Below are 20,460 nucleotides of genomic sequence, written 5' to 3'. Positions count from 1 at the left end.
CTGGGGATGGAACCCATGCCGCAGTGGCTGTGGCTGGCCTCATAGGCTGCAGCTTAACCCCTCGCGCCACCAGGGAGGCCCTTGATGTAAACTGTTTTTGAGCCGCAAATCTTGGAAAGGGTAAGAATGATGGGATGAAGGCCTAAGTTGAAAACTGTCTTTAAAAATCGTTTTATGATAAAAAAAATACTTTTTCATTAATGTGTAAAAGTTTGAAAAGTACAGAAATGTTAAAAAGGGAATTAAAGTCACATACAATCACAGAGAAAAGCGCCGTTTTGTGGTCTCGATTCTATGCTGCTTTGGTTTGTGTCCCAGGCACAAAAATGTTTTTGTAAAAAAATATATATATATATTTGTAGTACTGCGCTTTCTCCACTAGGCGGCGCCGTTTTATTCTTCCCTGGCGGATCACTGGAGGACACCCAGGCTGTTTCCAGGGTGGTATCAATGTGGCCAGCCATTAACCTTCATCTTTGTGTAGGATTTTGATTATTTTCATGGAATATAGCCTGGGAATGACTATTGTACAAATTGAGTGTGGATAATATTCCCAGGCCACTGTTTCCTATTTTAATACATCAGCCAGAACTTCCAAAACTGGAATGGCACAGAGGAAAGGCCTAATTAATTCCTTTACAAAGATAAGTCTCTAATTAGAATGATAAAGATTATCCTTCCAATTGCTCAGTGGAATTTTTTTCTCCAGGTATTTCCTACTTCTGTTCTTTGATTTCTCTTTTTTACTTCCCCCAAACGAAAAAAAAAAATCGGATTTTGATGATTTGTTATTCATACACTTCCCCCAGCTGACCACTATGTAATAGACCAAGTTCAGTTGATTTTACTTAGTGTTAGAGTGAAGTGATGATCTGATGCATGGTCTGGAGAGGGACAGAGGCATGAAAATAATTATAAAAAGGAGTGATGTATGAACTAATGAAACAATTACAGATATAGTAAAGATAGCCAATGTGCTATGTATCAGGCATTTGTTTTGCAGATACATTGATTAATCATCCTCTGCTATCCTCTAAAGTAAGTATTATTCCTATTATTAGCATCTCCATTTTACAGGTAAAATTCTCAGGCATAGAGTAACTTGCCCAAAGTCCTAAGAGCCAGGATCTGAACCTCAGGGTTCCTGTTGAGTCCATGCACACAGCCAAGGAAACCAGTCTCCCTCTGTAATACCTAGCAGGGAAGTGTTAGGGGGAAAGGATGTCCTGAGATAATCTCATACAGGCTTTGTGGACTCCACCCCCACTCCAGACTAAAGCCATCAGGACATTGGGAAAGACAAATCCCATCACCACCAAGGGGAGGGTGGCTGGGACCTGAGGGTGGAGTTGGGCAGCCAGGTTGGATATAAAAACCAAACACGTGGGCCTTGCTCGCTCTCTGGCTCGCGATCGCTCGCCTCCTGGCTTCACCGCTCCTGGCTGGCGGCCAGCTCTCAGAGCGCCATTTTGGGATTCCTGATCGGCGGATCGGGTAGGACGCATTTAAAACTTTGTCTCCCACTTTTCTCCCAGAGCTGTACATTTCCTCATTTCCCTTTCCCTTGTAAATAAACCTTTTATTAACCTTTCACGTGTGCCTGCAGTAGAGCATTGATAAGTCCTTTTAAGCGCGCGGGTGAGGACCCACAGTCAGGCACCCCGTTTTGTATCGGGGTTGCTCTATAACAGAAGGATTATCACCCTGGAAGGGCAAGGAGGGATTTTATAACGTAATGCCTTCAAGTGATGTTAACTGAGCATCTACTACATGGCAAGCAACATGCAAAAAGCTGGATATAAAAAAAAAGTGATGCCCCTTGACTGCAGTAAGCTCGCAATCCAGCAGGAGACCTATATGATCAACAAATAAAAACACAAATACACAATTACACAGTGTCACAAACATGATGAAGGCAGAGACCTGAGTACTAATATAAAAGTAACATGATGTTATGGTGGCGCCAGGGATGACCTCTCTGAGGAATGATACTGAAGTCTGCAGTGGCAGGATGAGGGGTTAACCAGGCACAACAATGGAAGGAAGAGCTCGACTGCAGGTTTCCAAGCCAGAGCTTGGGGCAGGAGGAGCAGGAAGAGAGGGCACCATTGCCACGAATACACGAGGGAGACAATGGTAAGCGCCAGTCATTCTGGGTCAGGCTAGAGACAGGATTTATTCCAAGGTGAACAAGGAGTTTGAAGCAGGGGTGGGGAGAAAGTTATATGCCGCGGACCAGCACAGCAGTAGACGATGAGGCCGTCTCAGGGTTGAGAGAAGCGTGCAGGGTGGTCAGGGAGTTGGCGAAAGAAATGACAAACAGACACACTTCAAGAGAGAGTGTAAATCTGAGTGTAATTTTCTTTGAGTTTGTGACCCGTGTGTGTATATATATATACTGGTATATATATGTTTTCTAAAAGCATAGGAACAATGAATATCAATGAAATCAGCTTGCTCATGGGTTTAGCTTATCACTGACAGGGCAGTGATTTACATCTGGACCTAGCTGCATTCTCAAGTAGATAAACCATTAGTTTTGTTTTTAAACTATACAATCGCATTTTTTGTTTTACTAACTACTTTTCACCTAAACTATATTTTAATTATTACAGGGTTTAGTAATGTTTCATTTGAGTCAGCCTTGTGTTAAGGATTTCACATGATTTTTTAATTAACAACCAATGACCTTTATAGAAGAAAGAAGGAAGTTTAGAAAGACAATAAGGGAATAAAGTTTGTAGTTCTAGAAAGACGAGATAAGGTTTTTTGTAGTAGCATTCTTGTAGTGGTTCCTGGTGGTCGTTATCTTTTGATAAGCATCTGTCTTATCTATGTTTTCAGGGAACTTTGCTGTACTCCCCTGCACGCTGGTTCCTTGCCCAGTCGGACCTAGGGACCGTGGCGAAAGCCATTAGCCCTGAAGGTCACTGCAGGGGGAGGTGCAGCAGTTATAAGGTCTTATTAGGGCCTCCGGGGTGGCGCAAGGGGTTAGGACGCAGCCTATGAAGCAATCCGCAACCACTGCAGCACGAGTTCATTCCCTGGCCGGCCAGGGAGCAACCCACATGGAACAACAGACCTCTCCTGCCTCGCCTGCTGCTCCCCTCAGCAGTGTATTTCAGTAGCTCTGCCTATTCTGCTCCCCGCTTTGTCTCTGGAGAATCCTCTCGCCTCTCTGCTCCTCTGGGCCTATACCCCAGCTCTTGTATGCATAAATGAATAAAACTTTAAAAGGAAAAAACAACGATAATTGTGAGATACAAAATAAAATAAATCTTTAAAAGAAAGCCAGAATGGAAGATCATGAATAACACAGTAGACATAACAGAAAACGATATTAGAGGCTGCACAAATTGCCCTAACATAAATACAAGGTTTAGATATAAAGAACCAGGCATGCAATATAAGCCATATATATTTAATTTTATGTTGCAAGTAGATTTTATAGGGCTACTAAAAGAAATCAACATAAATACACCTGCACAATTGTAGATATAGGAACTGGCCTAGGAATGGCCAAAGCATATAAAAAACCTAATCAAAGTGCTACTATTACCACATTAAGGCAATGGAGAGCAAATTGCAGAGACCCGACTGTAACTGGAAGTGACCAGGGATCTCATTTCACGGGATCACAAGTTAAAAGTGGACACAAAACTTTGATATAATATGTAATTTCCACATACCATGTAATCCAAATGCCAGCGGAAATATTTAAAGATTCAATGGACTCATGAAAGGAAAGTTAAAATGGTCCACAGACAAAAATACAGCATTAAATATTGCATTCTATGAACTCAATTTGAGATCAAGAATTAACAGACAAAGCCAGCATCAAGAGGCCCCTCCCTTTTTTTTTTCTCAAAAAAGCTTTATTGTTTTCATTTGGTCCACAACTTGGAAGCGCTCCCGGGAGAGGCTTAGGCAGAAGCCCTTAAAACCAGGGGTGCCATTTGGGCCGCTCAAAGGCCACTGGGCTATGGAGGAATGTAGTCATGTTTGAGAGTGAGCCTTTCGAAGAGATACTCGCCCAGCCTAGCCTGGGGCTGGCCAGCCTGTGGTGGTTAGTCATGTGGTCACCCATCTTCTTGAGGAATTTTACCTTTTCATCAAGGAAGTGGCTCTCCAGGAAGGGTGTGGAGCATGTCTTGAAGATGCAAAACAAGCATGGGGCTGCACCCTCTTCCAGGACTTCCAAAAGCCTTCCCAGATGAGTGTGTGTGTGTGTGTGGGGGGGAACCCTGGAGGCCATGGAAGCTGCCATGGTCCTGGGGAAGAACCTGAACCAGGCCCTTCTGGATTTGCACACCCTGGGTTCTTCTCGCGCGGACCCTCATCTCTGCGACTTCCACAAGGCACTTTTAAGTAATGGCATCAATGACATTGTTGATGCATTGGGCCAGACAAACATTAAAGAACCACACAAGATGCACCCGTTTAAAATAATTAAGGGGGGGCCTCCCCTGGTGGCGCAGCGGTTGAGCTCTGGGCTGCGAAGCTGCCCGCAGCCTCTGCAGCACTGGTTCGATCCCCGGCCACCAGCGAGGGTCCCACATGACGCGACAGACCCCTCCTGCTGTGCCCGTTGCTCCCCTCAGCAGTGTATTTCATCCGTCTGCCTGTTCTGTTCCCCGCTCTGGCTCTGGTGAATTCTCTCGCCCTCCTGCACTTCTGACTGTACCCAGTGCTTGTATAAATAAATAAATAAATCTTTAAAAAAAAAAATTAAGGGGCCTCCCTGGTGGCGCAAAGGGTAAAGAAGCTGTTTGCAGCCACTGCAGATTGAGTTCGATCCCCGGACAGGGAGATATCCACAGACCTTTCCTGGTTTGCCCGCTGCTCCTCTCAGCAGTGCACTTCAGTCAGTCTGCCTGTTCTGCTCCCCACTCTGTCTCTGGTGAATCAGCCCCCACACCTCTGGCTTGCACCCCAGCTCTTGTATGCATAAATAAATAAATTCTTTAAATTAAAAAACACATTAACTCCTGGGACCCTCAGGTACGTAATATAAGTCAACCATTGGTTTGTAGATGTAATCCACAAATACAATAAACATAGTAACACATAATCAGGTCAGAGCAAAGGAAACTAGTCCAGTCACTTCACAAACAGCCACTGTCTGAAGATAAGAAGATAAGACAAGATCTTGAGAGCAGCCGGAGAGATACAGCAGATGGTACAACCACGTATGAATGATGCACAACTTTTCATCAGAAGAAGGGGAAAATATCTTTTTTTTAAAGATTTATTTATGCATACAATAATTGGGGTACAGGCCAGAGGTGTGGGGGGTGAGAGGATTCACCAGAGATAGAAGGGGGAATAGAACAGGTGGATCTACTGAAATACACTGCTGAGGGGAGAAGTGGATGAGACAAGAGAGGCCTGCTGGGTCATGTGGGTACCTCCCTGGCCAGGGATTGGACTCAGACCATGGTAGTGATAACGCTGAGACTTAACCCTTAGGCCACCAGGGAGGCCCTAGGCTAGGATTTTAAAGTTGTCTTTCATTTCCCCTGGAGATGTCTCAGGGAGCAAACCCTACAGAGAGGAAAGAGTTGAGTTCCTTTATCTCCTCCAATAAAGCTCTCCCCTTATAATTTTTCCCCTGCCAGTTCTCTCTGGAGTCTCTATTACCCCTTCTACACCCGTTCTTCAGGCTCCTTTTCATAGAAGAGTGTAAGTTGTGGTGTGTGAGCCTCAGTGTGGGCACCTGGGCTGGGTACACCGTGGGGCTGCCCGAGCCTGAGGTGTACAGGGGGGTAGCTGTTTTTCAATTTGTATCTGCATTTCTGACTCTTCCCCTATTTTTTTTCACCATCAGTCATTTAACAGATATTTCTTGAGTTCCCAGAATGTGCACGGGATAAAGCAATGACCAGAGTGCAGTGGAAGAGGCAGTGACAGCTCGACGGGGAGGGGCGGGGAGCGGCGGTGGGGTGGGAAATTGGGACGCGGAGATGGCTTTCTGGATGAGAATTTAAGAGAGAGCACTTACATCACTTTTAACACACATCATCCCCATTGCAGAGACCAGGGAGACTTAGGCCAGAGAAAATGAAGTGACTTGTCCCAGAGGGGACAGCAGGAGCAGGGAGATCCGGATCTGGACCCCATAATTCTGGCTCAAGTGCAAGTTTTTTTTTTTTTTTTTAAAGATTTATTTATTTATTTATTTGTTTATTTGTTTATTTGTTTATTTATTTATTTATTTATACGAGCACTGGATACAGTCAGAAGCGCGGGAGGGTGAGAGAATTCACCAGAGCCAGAGCGGGGAGCAGAGCAGGCAGAAGGACCAAGTACACTGCTGAGGGGAGCAGCGGGCGGCAGGAGGGGTCTGCGCGCCATGTGGGACCCTCCTCCGGTGGCCGGGGAGCAGCCGGGGATCGAACCGGCGCCACAGAGGCTGCGGGCAGCTTCGCAACCCAGCGCTCAACCGCTGCGCCACCGGGGAGCCCCTCAAGTGCAAGTGTTAAAGCAACGCCGTCGGGGCCTGGGCGGCCGGGGAGAGGCGCCCCGTGCTTGCAGGCGCTTGACGCTCGTGGGAAGACAACCCCGGGCAGGGGTCAGCCCGGGTCCCAGGGCAAGTACCCGAGCCCCGGGGTCCCCTCCGCCTCCTCGGGGCCGCCTCCAGCCGGGGAAGGGGACGAGGCTCGCCCCGCCCCGAGGCCGCGGCGCCGCTGGGGGAGGAACCCCACGTGGGGCGCTTGGCACAGTCAGCGCTCGTTAAATGCCAGCTGGTGTTATTATTATGATTAGCCCATTATTATCCGCAATAGCTAATTAATTAGCACTAATGCGCTCTCCCCGGGCCCGACGGGGTCTCTTGGGGCGGGAGGTAACCCGCCCCCCCAGGGGCAGAAAGCTGGGACCGGCCCCAGCCCATTCGCTCTTCCTCAGCCCACGTTAGACCCGTAAAGTTGCGGGCAGGCCGGGGTGGCGACGGCCGGGAGGCGGGGGTCTGGGCGGGGGCGCTATGCGCGTCTCCCCCCACCTCTGCGGAGGGGCCCCCCGCGAACCCCCGGGTGGTCGGCGCTAGGGCCGCGGGGCCGGTGCGCGGCCGGCGCGGGGGGCGGGCCGATGTTGAGGCCACGCCCTCTCCTGGCGATTGGTTCCGGGTCCCGGCGCGCGGCCCCTATTGGCGGAGGCGGCCGCCGCTCGGGATTCCCCGCCCCCGGGGCGCCGCGGGCTGCGGGCTCTGCGGCCGCGGCCGCGCTGGTCGGGGCGGACCCGGCGGACGCGGGAGGCGGCGCGGACGGAGGCGCCGGGTCCAGTGCGAGGCCCGCCCGGCGGCCCGGCGCGCGCCCGCAGGTTGTCATGGGTCCGGGGCCCCCGGCCGCGGGAGCGGGGGCGCCCCCGCAGCCGCTGTCCCTGGCCGCGCGGCTGAGCTACGCGGTCGGCCACTTCCTCAACGACCTGAGCGCGTCCATGTGGTTCACCTACCTGCTGCTCTACCTGCACTCGGTGCGCGCCTACAGCTCGCGCGGCGCGGGGCTGCTGCTGCTGCTCGGCCAGGTGGCGGACGGGCTGTGCACGCCCCTGGTGGGCTACGAGGCCGACCGCGCCGCCGGCCGCTGCGCCCGCTGCGGCCCCCGCAAGACTTGGCACCTGGTGGGTAAGTCCCGGCCGCGCCCCGCCCGCCGCCCGCCCGCGGTCCCGGCCGCCCAGAGGTCCCCTGGCTTCCCGCCCGCTGCCCGGCTCCGCTGTGGTCCTGTCCCCGGCCTCCCGCCGCGCGGCCCTGCCCAGCACCCGACGTGGCGCCCCCGGGGCCAGCGCCTCCTGCCTGTCCCCGCCAGACGCCCCGAGCCTCGCTCGCCCTGTTTCCTCGAGCCTGCTTCCTCCTTGTGTCTGCCGCACCTGAGCCGCCCCTCGGTGTCAGTGCCCCGTGACCCGCCCCGCCCGGTGTGTGCAACTGCTTAGACCTCTATCTGCCCGACCCAGGAGCCTCCCCCTCTGTCTGCTTATCAGTCTGTGCCTCTCCCGTGGCCAGCCCTCCCCTCCCGGCGGCCTCGGGCTGGGGTCCTGCAGGTGGCCTCTCCTCGTCTCTCTGACCCAGAGAGTCAACCCCAGCCCTGACTGGTTGGGTCTGACTGCGCGGTGCTAGCTGTCAGCCTGCTCTGCCTTGACGCGTCCATCTGCCCTTCGGGTGATGGCCCTGGCAACTCTGAGGTTCAAGCTGCGTCGAGTTGCCTCTCTGCCTGTCGGTCCTATCCCTTGCCTCATCTCTGGTGACCTGGTGCTGGGAGGATTTGGGGGTTGCCTTCGGAGCTGAGAGTTGAGACAAGAATCAGGGTCTGTGCCCTGCTTCTGTCCCACACAGGCCGGTGGGGCAGGAGGTGTGCCGGGGTGTAATGGGGTCACACTCTTCTGCAGCTGTTAGCTGGACCAGAGCGCTGTTGGTGAGGGGAGGAGGCAGGTTCCATATGGGTTGGCACACCCTGTCCCTGTGCACCCCAGGATAATGCCTCCCTCCTGGTAGGTGACCCTTCGCTGCCCACCTGGACTCTGGGCCTTGAGATTAGCCCCAGCCGCTCTCCGTGGCAGAAGTGCTTGCTAAACCCTGGCGTTTGGGGCCTGCTGAGAATTTAGGAGGCAGGGCCAGGAGTTCTGCCCACTCCTGGGAATTCTGGGCTACAGACTTCTAGAAGCCAGGAGGAGCTGGTGGTGTCTCCTTGCTCTGTGAACAATGACCAGGGAGATATGATTTGCCTCAAGCATTCTTGAGAGATGATTTTGCAAGACACAGCAGTTCTGCAAGTGGCCAAGGGGCAGTGGAGGGGGGCGGTGGAGGGGGGAGGGCGGCATTGGAATTCAGGTTTCTTAAGCACTGGAGACACCCGGTCTGTTCTTGGGTCCCTTTAGACTATAGCCACCGTCAAAGGGAACAGGGAGAGGCAGGAGACTGAGATTATGAGCTCCTTGTGTGAAGGTGGACTTTAGCAGGGACCCTCTCTGGCAGTGTGGGGTTGTCAGCAGAGCTGCACCCACACCTCGAATGCCACATTGTCTATGATCATGTGGACTCACTGACAAGGTAGTTCCAGGCTGACAAGGTAGTTTCAGGCTGACACCTGATGTGGTGACTTCAGTAAAGGTCGCTTTGGCAACAGTGCCCACTTCTCTAATTTCACCCCTGGATCTGTGGGTGAGGATAATGGACTCACTTTTCCCCTTAGCAAAGCTCTCAGGGATCCCCCTTTATTCCAGAGAGGGCCCTTAAAACCATATATGGACATTCATTCCCATGGGGTAGGTTTCATTAGGAAGAAGCAGAATTCCAGCAGAGAGGATATCAACTTTGGGGTTTTGAAGGATGAGTAGGAGCACATGTGTGTCATCAACAGCACACACAAAGGTGTGAAATATGGATTTGAAGTTGATGAGGCACAAGGTGGCTTGGTGTAAGTAGCAGGAGCTCCTCAATTTTACACTCATTCTTAATTCTTATGCTGACAATAAGTGCCATTATCTCCCTTTTCTAAAAACTGAGGCCCAGGGCCTCCCCTGGTGGCACAGCAATTGAGTGCTGGGCTGTGAAGCTGCCCGCAGCCTCTGCAGCGCCGGTTCGATCCCCTACTGGTGAGGGTCCCACATGGCGTGACAGACCTCTCCTGCCACGCCCGCTGCTCCCCTCAGCAGTGTATATCGTCAGTTTGCCTGTTCTGTTCCCCATTCAGGCTCTGGTGAATTCTCTCACCTTCCCACGCTTCTGACTGTACCCAGTGCTTGTATAAATAAAGGCCCAAAGAGGCAAAGTCATTAGCCTAAGGTCTCCCAGTCAGGCTGCCCGGCCCACACAATGGTTAACTTGGAGTTTGGCCAGGGCAGCATGTTATTCTGACTAGAGTCAACAGTTTGTGCCTAATCTGGGGTGCCCCCAGGCCCCCAGCACTCTACCAGGAAGTCTCTCCCAGGCACCAGTTCCAGAGAAACAAAAGGGTGGTTTTGGTTTCATTTCCCCAATCCCAGGACTGCGGGGATAGGCCCAGGGTCTCGGGGATGAGGTCACCTCCGGAGCTGTTGGGAGGAGGGGGGAAGTCAGTCTCGCTGGCAAGCATGTCCTGGCCTCCTCCAGTAGCTCCTGGAAGGGAGGAAGTGCAGGGCTGGAGTGAAGGATTGAAGTTTGGGGACCAGCAGCTGGATTCTTAGCTCTGTGGCTTACTCTGTTTTTCCATCTGGGCAACAGAGATAATAACATCCATCTCTTTGGGCTATAAGCAGAATCCACTATTATTATTTTTCATCATTCAGGAGATAGTGATGTGCCAATCTCGGGCTAGGTGCCAGGGACACAGGAGTGACTTTTGAGAGACCTATTATACCCACCCACAGAGACCCCAGGCTGGTGGGGGCGGCTGACAGGAAACGGCAGGCGTATGGACAGGGGAATTCCTGCGTGTGCGCAAAGGCGTCCAAAGGAAGGAAGGAGAGTGGAGTCCAGATGGTGTCGGGCTGCGGGGGCTGCTGGTGCCGGGACCTTCTCTGGGGGGAAGTGCCATTTGAATTGAGTCCTGAGGGATGAACAGGGCCCCGCCTTGCTACGATGTGAGGGGATGGGCGCTCCAGACAGAGGGCACAGCCCTGGGGCAGGATGGCGGCTGGCTTGTGGGAGGAACAGCCAGGAGGCCCCAGCGGCTGGAGCAGAGGGAGGGAGGGGTCGGCAGGTCATGCAGGGCTTGGGGATACAGGGCGGGCTTGGGCTTGTTCTGAGTGTGGTCCGTGAAGAGGCCCCTTTACAGGCTGGGGGCGACACTGGGACTCGGAGGCCAGGGGCCGTGGGGCTTCTCCTGGCTCCTGCCTCCCGGTGGCCGCACAGACTTGATGGGAGCTGGGGACAGAAGGGCGCTCCTGGGCAGGGCAGGGAGGGGCTGCCATGGGCGGTCATCAGGGTCCTCAAGGGCCACTCCAACCTGCTGTGTTGCCTCAGGGCTTTGGCCCCCAGGCATTCCCCAGGGCGCCAATTCCCCAGGACTCCGACCTCGTGTGTGTGTGTGTGTGTGTGTGTGTGTGTGTGTGTGTGTGTGTGAGAGAGTGCCACTCCTGCCCCTTCTGGGCACCTGGACAAGTGTTCTGGCCCCGCCCCCGTGCTAGTTACAGCGTGTGCCCTCAGGGTGCGTAATGTGTTCTGTGCCTCAGTTTCCCCATTAAACACAAGCCCGAATCGGCGGGTGGAAGCCTGGACCCTCTGGCTTGTTTGCTCTGTGACCTCAGGGCACCCCAGAACTCTCTGCCTGTTTCCCCATTTGCCAAAGGGGCCAGAAACCTGGGGAGCCCCAGGCTGCCAGCCCCCTGCCCTGGACTGCTGACTTTGGCCTTGTCTGTGTCTGTGTCGCGCCCCGTCCGCCACCTCCCCCCAGCCCCGGGCTGAGGGCAGACGTGGAGCCTGACCTGCACCCCTCCCGCCTTCCCCAGGCACCATCTGCGTCCTGCTCTCCTTCCCCTTCATCTTCAGCCCCTGCCTGGGCTGCGGGGCCGCCACGCCCGAGTGGGCCGCCCTCCTGTACTACGCGCCCTTCATCGTCATCTTCCAGTTTGGCTGGGCCGCCACCCAGATCGCCCACCTCAGCCTCATCCCCGAGCTTGTCACCAACGACCAGGAGAAGGTGGAGCTCACGGCCCTCAGGTACCACCCCGGCGGGCAGGGCAGGGGGCACCACAGGGCAGTGGCGCTGGGGCCACCCTTTCTCGTGGGCGGTCAGTCAGCCGTTGCCATGTAGCAAGTGACCACGAAGCCAGAGGCCTGAAACCACACATTTATCACCTCCCGGCTTCTGCGGGTCGGGGGTCTGGTACTGGTCTCGGGGCTGTCATCGGGTGTCAGGGGCTGGGGTCCCATCGGAGGCGTGGGGTCTTTCTGCTGTGCTCGTGTAGTTGGTGGTGGCAGAATTCATTTTCCTGCACGTGTGGCTCGTTGCTGCTCTGAGGCCGGCCGGACTCTGGGATGTCCAGGAAGGCCTGAGCTCGCTTTCTAGGGCTCGCCTGATTAGGTCAGGCCCACCCAGGATACTCTTCCGATGAATGAAGACTGGTTAAGGGCTCAAATACATCCACCAAATCTCTTTCCCTTTGCCACAGACTGTTACCTTCACCTAGGAGTGACACCCACACCATAGGCCATCCCCACAGCAGGGGATGAGGGCAGGACCGGGGCTTGGGGCACTCTGAGGTGGTCTGGGACTCCTGTCCTTTGCACACGGGTACAGTGAGTGCCTGCTTGTCTGTCAACTTATGTGAGGTCCTTAAAGGGGTTAGTGCTGATATAATGGGAGCATTTATGGGGTGACTGCTGTGTACATGGCAGAGAATGTCTTCCTTACAATTCCTTCCTTACAACAAACCCGAGAGGTCACATGCTAACACCAGGCTTGAGCAGAGTGGGTCCCTGTCTGCTTACACAGCAGGAAGCGGGCACAGGAGTGCTGATTCCAGCAGGAAGGGGCAGCTCAGGCGAAGGTGGCACAAGGCTGGAGGCCCACCTCACCACGGGTGCCGGGAAAGGGTCCTCCTGCTCTTTGCACAGCATCTTGTGACTGGTCCACGTGTCTTCAAACCAGCCCGCTTGACACCGGTTCTGCTCAGGCGGGCCGCCTCCTCCCCCGCCCTGCTTCTGAGTTCCCCATTCTGGCCGGGTGCTCCCGGGCACGAACGATGGGGTTACCCAATGCCTGGGCCTCCCAGGGGCCCAGTGGATGGGGCCCAGCTGGTCAGACTGAGGGCACATTTTCCACCTGCGGGCACTTCCTGCCAGCTTCAGGTCCTCTCTGAGCGCTGTGGGTGGGCTTGTTACCACTTTCAGAAACAGCCCTGGTGAGATCCACTCATACGCACACGCACACGCGTACCCATTCTGGCCAAGCCCCTAGAGGGTCATGATTCCGGGCTGCAGATGATTCTAGACCATGGAGCCCTTGCCCTGTTGAAGCCCAGGATATGGAAACCAAGAATTCCTTGGTGGCAGAATCCTGGCTTCTGAGCATCTCAGGTTCTCAGACTTGGGGTTTGCAGCCCTGCCTTAGCCCCAGTTTGGAGAGTCTGTACCCCGGTTCCTGCAGCTGCGATATCCCAGTCGCATTGTGGGTCACAGCTGTAATCATCAGCTAGCTGGTTGGGGGAAACTGAGGCCAGCAGGGCTTCCCTGGGGCCTCCTGATGTGTTAGTGGCTGAAATCACCCATCAGCCAGAGATCCCCCAGACACCACAAACAGCTCCGACCTGGGGAGGAAGTGGCCGTGTGGTTACTGCCTAAACTGAGGGCTTTCCTGCCGCGCCAGGTATGCCTTCACCGTGGTTGCCAACATCACTGTCTATGGTGCTGCCTGGCTCCTGCTGCACCTGCAGGGCTCCACACACGTGGGGCCTGCCGAGGACATCAGTGACCAGCTGGGGGTCCAAGATGTGCCGGTGTTCCGGGTGAGCTGGGCCCCAGGGTGGGCCAAGGCCGCTGCTGGCTGGTGGGACACCCCAAAGGCCCTGAACCTGGGGTTCAGGTCATGAGAACTGCCGCTGATCCCTCTCCTGCTGTTCCCCAGAACCTCTCCCTGTTGGTGGTGGGCGTGGGAGCAGTCTTCTCCCTACTGTTTCACCTGGGCACCAGGGAGGGGCGCCGGCCCCAGGTGGCGGAGCCAGATGAACACACCCCCCTGCTGGCCCCCGCTACTGCCAGGCCCTTGCTGCTGTGGAACCACTGGCTTCGGGAACCAGCCTTTTACCAGGTATGTCATGGTGGGGAGGGTTGGTGGAGGGGCCTAGAGTTGATGCCCCTTGCCCTTCAAGCCCCGTACTGCCCTGCAGCAGGCAGGGATGGCAAATGCAGGAGGAAACACAGTAGCTTCTCCATGCCAACCCACTGCACTTCCATTGGCAGCCACCGCTAGTGCATTGCGTGCCAGCCGTGGGTGCTCCCCTAGGGCCCCCGCGCCCCTGCGGGTGGGAGGGAAGCGCCGCTGACTCCCGGTGGTCTGTCCACAGGTGGGCTTGCTGTACATGAGCACCAGGCTCATTGTGAACCTGTCCCAGACGTACATGGCCATGTACCTCACCTACTCCCTCAAACTGCCCAAGGTGAGCTGGCAGGGGGCAGCGGCGGCAGTGGGGGTGGGGGGAGGCCCAGCGTGGAGCCGCACCTGTATAATGCACATACCTAACTCTGCCCCTGCAGAAATTCATTGCCACCATCCCACTAGTGATGTACCTCAGCGGCTTCTTCTCCTCCTTCCTCATGAAGCCGGTCAATAAGTGCATCGGGAGGAATGTGAGTGGGCGTGGCTGCCGGTGGGGGCTGGGTGGAGGTGCGGGGCCTCAGCTGTGAGCTCAGACCTCTAGCACTTGGATGAGTACAGGCCACAATATTCATCTGCACCTTGTTGATCCCTGGGTCTGGAAACCAGTAATTCTAGAATCCTAGATTCTGAGCATCTCAGGTACTCAAGACTGAGAACTAGGGCTGAGGAACTCTAGAACTTTGTGTGTCCAGTGTGGTAGCAAGGTGTGGCCATTGAGTGCTTGAAACGTACGTTACATGACCTAGGACCTGAATCCTTCATTTTAATTTTAAACGGTTCACATTTAGACGTAAACAGCCACAGTCTGGCGGCAGCAGCAGCATCAGGCTGCCCAGCTCCCAGGCATCAGCAGTGCAGCCTCAGGGTCTACGAATTCCCTGAGGTCAGAATTGGACAGTCCAACTTGACCCCTCCTTTGCTGGCGGAGGGGTGGGGGTGTGTAAGGCAGACTGAAGAGCAGAGAGGCAGGTACCCCGAAGTGAGCCTGACGCCAGGCTGGCCTCCTCCACAGATGACCTACTTTTCGGGCCTCCTGGTGATCCTGGCCTTTGCAGCTTGGGTGGCGCTGGCAGATGAGCTGGGCGTGGCTGTGTATGCGGTAGCCGTACTGCTGGGCACCGGTTGTGCCACCATCCTTGTCACTTCACTGGCCATGACAGCCGACCTCATTGGCTCCCACACGGTAGGGCTGGTGGGCAGGGCCAGCTGGGGCTGGGACCAGAGCTGGGACTGTGGGCACTGACCTCCCTCGCCTGCATCCCCCCAGCACAGCGGAGCCTTCGTGTATGGCGCCATGAGCTTCTCGGATAAGGTAGCCAACGGGCTGGCAGTCATGGTCATCCAGAGCCTGCACCCCTGCACGTGAGTGCCACCGCCCACTCATTCGCTCCCTCGTTAGGAAGAGCCTGCTGGGCGTGTGCTGTGTGCAGGCCCTACTCCAAGTCTGAGGACTCAGTGTGGAGAAAGACCCCACCCGGGTGGGGGGCACAGGCTGGGAGGCTTGGTTGTTCCTTACCTTGGGCACTTTGTTTATTCATTCAACAAATGCTGAATGTTGTCCTGGGCATTGAGGACGCAGCACAAACATCAGGGGGAATGTGAGGGGAGTGGGTGCGGGATACCAGAGAGGGAGACTCAGACCTTTAGAAATGAGGGTTCCAGATCCAGATGGTGCGAGACCATTGAGTTTTGTGCCTTATAGAAGCTCAGGATCTGGGAACCAAAGTTGGCCTGGTCCCCTGTCCTCACAGAGCTGGGGTGATGCCAGCCACATTAATAATTGCACAAATAAATATGTTATCCAGTGGTGAGGGGTTGTTTACAGAGGTCTGACTGGTGCAGGTTGTCAGGAGGGCTTCCTTGAGGAGGTGGTCTAGGACCGGAGGCCTGGCAGTTCTAGGCAAATGGACACAATGCATGCAAAGGCCCCGGGGTAGGACTGGGCTGGCACGTTGGAGGCAGCCAGGAGACCCACGTGATTGGCGCAGTGGGAGGGGTGGTGCAGGTTGTGCAGGTCCTCCTGGGCCACGGGCATCTTGGGTTCTGCCTTTACCCTCCCTCCCAGCGGTTGGCAAAGGGGCGGGACCTGACTTGGGTGCTCATGGGCACCTCCTGGGCTGCTTCAGGGAGGACGGATTATGTGGAGTGAGGGTGGAGTTGCGGACTGCATCGATCCAGGCTGGTAACAATGGGGTGGACCTGATGGGGGCTGAGGAGGGGCAGAAATGAGTGGCTTCTGGAAAGATTTTGAAGGCAGAGTCAACAGTACTGGATGGTGTGTCAGAGCGGCAGGAGACTGGGTCCAGGGTGACCCCCAGCTTCGGGCCTGAGTGCCCAGAAAAGCTGCCCTCGTCTGAGGTGGGAGGCCCAGGTGGGGTTGGAGGGAGTCTCCAGGTTCTGCTCACACACTCTGCCTCCCCCCAGCTCGGAGCTCTGCTGCAGGGCCTGCGTGGGCTTCTACCACTGGGTCATGGTGGCCGTGACCGGTGGTGTGGGCGTGGCCGCCACCTTCACTCTGTGCAGTCTGCTTGTTTGGCCCATCCGCCTTCGGAGCTGTGAGTTGTTGACTCCCCCATAAAATCCCAAACCAGCCATGGGTGGGAGGGCCGAGACAGGGAGGGGCTCGTCCTACGGCTCACTAACCCCTCTCCCCCCTTCTCTTGCAGGGGAGCCTGGAGCTCAACCCTGACTCCCCTAGGCCTCCTGCCCGCTGCAGGCAAACCGCAGCTGTGCACACATGGGATGCTCAGCAGAGGCTTCCAGAGCAGCCCAACCCCACTTCTCAGATCCTCGGCCCCCACCCCTGCCTGGATGCAGGACTGGTGGGAAAGGCCGGACAGGATGGGCAGGACCCAGTGGGGACACCTAGCTGGACCTTCTGGTATCCAGGGCCCATGGGGTCTGGCAGGCTTGGGAGTCGCCCCGCTCCCAACCACTCCAGCCCAGCTCTCTGGATGATCTGGGCTGCACTCCGGAATGCGGGGGCAGACGCTCAGGCCCCTGGAGGATGGCGTCAGCACTGAGCCTTCCAGGACTCGGCGCTGGGGACTGGCCCAGGCCTCAGCTGCAGGGAGTGCCGCTGACCATAAATAAAGTCACCCGTGGGTGAGGACTGCGCCTCGGCTGTCTGCCTGGGGCCCTGGAAGGGGACAGTGGGGCGAGGGCCACGTTCCCCGGTCTTCCCCGCGCCAAGCAGAGAGCCGCAGGCTGGCAGCATGGTCTTTATCAGTGAGTGGGCGTGTAGACGGGTGGGGGCCGCTGCTTGGTAGAGGGACAGTAGGGTTCCAGGTCCCACTGCCGGTAGTTCTGGGTGGTGTAGTGGGGGCGCTGGGGCGCCGACAGGTAGGGCACGTAGTCAGACACCCGCCACGGCGGCTCCACCCCGTATCGGTTCCTGTTGAGCACTGTGGGGCCGGGACCCTCGTCACCTCCTGTCCCTGGCTTCCTGACCCAGGGTGGCCATGCTCCCCCGCCCCGGCGCCCGGTCCCTCGCCTCACCGTATTCCTTGCCCCGGATGGGCCTGTCTGTCCACAGCATGCTCCCCCACCGAGTGCTGGGGTCCTTGTACTGGGCCGGGATCACGGGGTCGTACCAGGATGTCTCCCGCAGGCGCTGGGTGTAGGCTGTGGGGAGGGAGGGAAGTCATCTCTGGTCCCTGCCCGCGGCCCGGCGTGGGTCCTGCGGGACTGAACACTCACCCGAGGGCATGCTGTGCTCCCGGTGGCCATGGCAGCCGTGCCAGCGGGTGTAAGCCTCTCGGTGGGGGCTGTCCAGGGCCCGAGGGAGCGTGTACCAGGCTTCTCGGGAGTCCGAGTTAGTCAGGCCAGTGTACCAGTGCTGACCGGCTGCGTCTCTTCCCATGGGCGTGTACTTCCAACATGTTGCCTGCTTGATGGCCGGCGTCCAGCGGGGTCCCTCCAGGGACAGATAGTCATCGCTAGGGGTAGGGGATTTGGGGGGGACAAAGGCTGAGCCTATGCTGTCCCTGCCCCTCCCCTAGCTTCAGCTTGCCCAGCTCTAGAATGGGCCCTGTGACCTCATGGCCAGGATGGAGGATACAAAGGCCTGGCCAAGGCTCAAGGGCCTCCCCCGGCCCCACGCTGCTGCATCACATATAGCCTTCAGTGCCGGACCCCAAGGCTGGGGAGGCTGCTTGCTTAAGCAGAAACCGGTTTCCACCCTGGGGAGAGGGGGCTGAAGTGTCTGCCCCAAGGGGGTGCCCGTGGGGTTGCTGCACCGAGGGCCTAGCTTAGAAGCTGCTCTGGTGGATTTCATCAGAGCACAGGAAACCAGAAACTCCTGAGTCTCACCCAAGGCAGACTCGGGCTGGTGGGCTCTGGACCACCAGCCTCAGGAACCGGACCCCGGCTGGGTTCTGGGGTCCTGCACAACTGCAGCACTCTGGACTGAAAATGCACGTCGTGTGTAAATGCAAGTAAACAATAAAACAGCACCCGATGAACCGGGGGCTCCCGCGCGGCTGCCGCTTGTCTTCATTTCTTCTGCTTTCTTACAGCAACGAGCAGGGGGTGGGTGTGCAAGTGTGTGTGCCCCTTTCGTTACACCAATGTGGAAACCTGCGCCACTCAACTCCCTCATTTCCCTCCCTACCGCGCGGGAGTGGAGCGGCGCCAGTGGCACAAGGACCTTGGCTGCTTTCCAGCTGCACAGACTGTCACTTAATGGGTTCCCCACTGGGCGGAACAGCATCCATCTAGGGCCCCAGGAGGTGACCTGACTTGGAAATAGGGTCTAGCAGATGTTGCCCATTAGGGCGAGGTCACAGCGGCTTAGGGTGCCCCTACCGCAATGCCTGGTCTTTGTCAGGAGGGGGACCCGACATGGACATGGACGTACGGGGACGAGCCGGGTGAAGATGGCGGCAGAGGCTGGAGCCAAAGGACGCCAAGGACGCTGGACCCTGCCTGAGCTGCAGAGCAAGGGACGCTCCCTCATGGCCTCAAAAGGAACCAATCTGCCCACGCGGATCTCGGGAGAGGACACGTTTCTGTGCGTGGTGACCAGCGCACACTCGCCTGGCTCGGAGTGCAGGGAGGGCCGGTGGGGGCCGAGCGGCAGGGAGGTGGGGAGGCAGCGCAGGGACCGGCCAGGCTGGGGTGAGGCAGAGGGTGTAGCACGGACGTGCCTTTGACAAAGAAGTAGACACTAGGAGAGCCAAATCCAATCAGGCCCAAAACCCCAAGAGGAGGGGAGGATTCAGGCTCGATTTAGGGGCTCCAGGGGGCCTACCTGTACAGAGATGCCGGGAAGTCCACTTCCAGGGTCCGCCGGGGGATGTAGGGCCTGGTGGCCTCCCGCCTCAGGGTCTGCATGTCTGCCTCTGGGTCCCTTGGCGCTCCCGCTGAGAAGGCATGTGGGAGCATTGTTGACTGGACAAAGGCCACCCAGGGTGTCCTGGCAACGGCGGGCCAGGCTGGCCATCCAGGCCACTCCCTCCTTTCCCCAGCTGAGGAGCTAGGATAAGGGCACAGGGGCTGCTGGGGGTGGAGACACGCCTTGGTGGGGAGCCGCTGAACCCCTGCACCTCACACACTGACCAGGGGCCTCTCCCCACATCCCCACAGAGGGGTCTCCTCAGCTCCACCCTTGCAGGCCTTCTAGCTGGGAGCCTCCAAGCCCCAACTCCTCCCTTCTCACTCCCCCAGCCAGCCCTTCATTTCCGTTTCCAAAACACATCCAGAGCAAAACGTGTACGAGAATATTCACAGCAGCATGATTCACAACAGAGAACAGCCCATCGATGGTTGGACACGCATCGGCTCGGCCGCCACACACTGGAGTATGACTCAGTCATGAAAAGGAGGGGGCGCACAGGCCACCGAGGGGAGGGGCCCGAACACGCCACTCGGGGAGAGAAGCCAGACACACGAGGCCACGCGGTGCGAGTCCACTGACGAGAAACGTCCAGAGAGACAGAAGTGGGGTTCATGGTGCCAGGGGCTGGAGATAAATGCTGATGGGGCCCAGGGCTTCTTTTGGGGGAGATGGAATATTCTATAATCGAGCACGGTGGTGGACAACTCCGTAAACGCCACACGCTACTAAATCGCTGACTTTAAGATGGTAAACTGTACTTCACAGCGCCACCTCCCCCTGTCCGAGGCCCGTCAAGCTGCCCGCTGGGCTGGAGCAGAGGCCGTCCCCCTCTGTACCTGCCGTGGGTGTGCGCACAGTAGTTGCGCCTCTCCCCACCCCAGCACACACCCAGGGCCCCCCTTCCTCCGGGCCGAAGCCCAAGTCCCCCTCCGTATCACCTGCCTAGTCCCCTCCCTGCCTGCATCCCCTAGTGCGCCGCCTGTTTCTCAACATACCTGGCAACACCCTGCCCCCCCCCGCCTGCGCATGCGCATCCACTGCCTGGCGCTCTCTTGCCCAGGTGCCCCCAGCCCCCCAGCTCTTCCTCAGGCCCTTAGCAAAACCCCGATTTAAAACTGCCCTTTCTCGAGGCCTCGTGCCCACCAGTGAAGCTACATGAGCTTCCATTGCATCACCCACTCACGCGACACCCCGGGAGAGCAGCTTGCCGCTGGTGTCCAGGACGGGGACCATCACGGGGAGGGACAGGCCGGCGTGCCCCACCAGTCAGGGCAGCTGCTCTGGGCAGATGCCTCAGATGCGCCCCCCCCCCCCCGCAAGCCCCACACCTCCCTT

General features: G+C 56.8%; 2 protein-coding genes across 2 annotated transcripts; one reads left to right on the top strand and one right to left on the bottom strand.

The window, feature by feature from the left end:
* Window positions 1-7,323: 7,323 nt before the first annotated feature.
* Window positions 7,324-18,830, top strand: MFSD12 (major facilitator superfamily domain containing 12). Its single transcript, XM_037505053.2, has 10 exons — window positions 7,324-7,621; window positions 11,419-11,629; window positions 13,278-13,416; window positions 13,536-13,718; window positions 13,975-14,067; window positions 14,165-14,257; window positions 14,800-14,970; window positions 15,055-15,149; window positions 16,212-16,342; window positions 16,454-18,830. Exons 1-10 carry the CDS (start codon window positions 7,324-7,326, stop codon window positions 16,474-16,476), a joined length of 1,437 nt encoding a protein of 478 aa, XP_037360950.1. The 3' UTR covers window positions 16,477-18,830.
* On the bottom strand, window positions 12,651-19,938 carry TEKTIP1 (tektin bundle interacting protein 1). Its single transcript, XM_037505054.2, has 4 exons — window positions 19,039-19,938; window positions 17,487-17,725; window positions 17,286-17,411; window positions 12,651-17,191 (listed from the first exon to the last, which is right to left on the bottom strand). The coding sequence occupies exons 1-4, from the start codon at window positions 19,170-19,172 to the stop codon at window positions 17,013-17,015; spliced, it is 678 nt and encodes a 225-aa protein (XP_037360951.1). The 5' UTR covers window positions 19,173-19,938; the 3' UTR covers window positions 12,651-17,012.
* Window positions 19,939-20,460: the final 522 nt, after the last annotated feature.

Source organism: Talpa occidentalis, unplaced genomic scaffold (genome assembly GCF_014898055.3).
Source record: "Talpa occidentalis isolate TD23 unplaced genomic scaffold, MPIMG_talOcc4v2.1 talOcc4.12, whole genome shotgun sequence".
Taxonomy (NCBI): domain Eukaryota; kingdom Metazoa; phylum Chordata; class Mammalia; order Eulipotyphla; family Talpidae; genus Talpa; species Talpa occidentalis.
Note: the sequence above shows the minus strand (reverse complement) of the source record. Positions and strands in the feature narration are given on the sequence as shown.

What these genes read in the sequence shown, in the direction of transcription:
- MFSD12 (XM_037505053.2), top strand. Translation starts at nt 7,324, where the DNA reads ATGGGTCCGGGGCCCCCGGCCGCGGGAGCGGGGGCGCCCCCGCAGCCG. An exon ending in ATAAGTGCATCGGGAGGAAT is followed by an intron (nt 14,258 to 14,799) that starts GTGAGTGGGCGT and finishes CCTCCTCCACAG; the next exon opens with ATGACCTACTTTTCGGGCCT. An exon ending in CAGAGCCTGCACCCCTGCAC is followed by an intron (nt 15,150 to 16,211) that starts GTGAGTGCCACC and finishes GCCTCCCCCCAG; the next exon opens with CTCGGAGCTCTGCTGCAGGG.
- TEKTIP1 (XM_037505054.2), bottom strand. Translation starts at nt 19,172, where the DNA reads ATGCTCCCACATGCCTTCTCAGCGGGAGCGCCAAGGGACCCAGAGGCA. An exon ending in TTCCCGGCATCTCTGTACAG is followed by an intron (nt 17,726 to 19,038) that starts GTAGGCCCCCTG and finishes CCCTACCCCTAG; the next exon opens with CGATGACTATCTGTCCCTGG. An exon ending in GGAGCACAGCATGCCCTCGG is followed by an intron (nt 17,412 to 17,486) that starts GTGAGTGTTCAG and finishes CCCTCCCCACAG; the next exon opens with CCTACACCCAGCGCCTGCGG.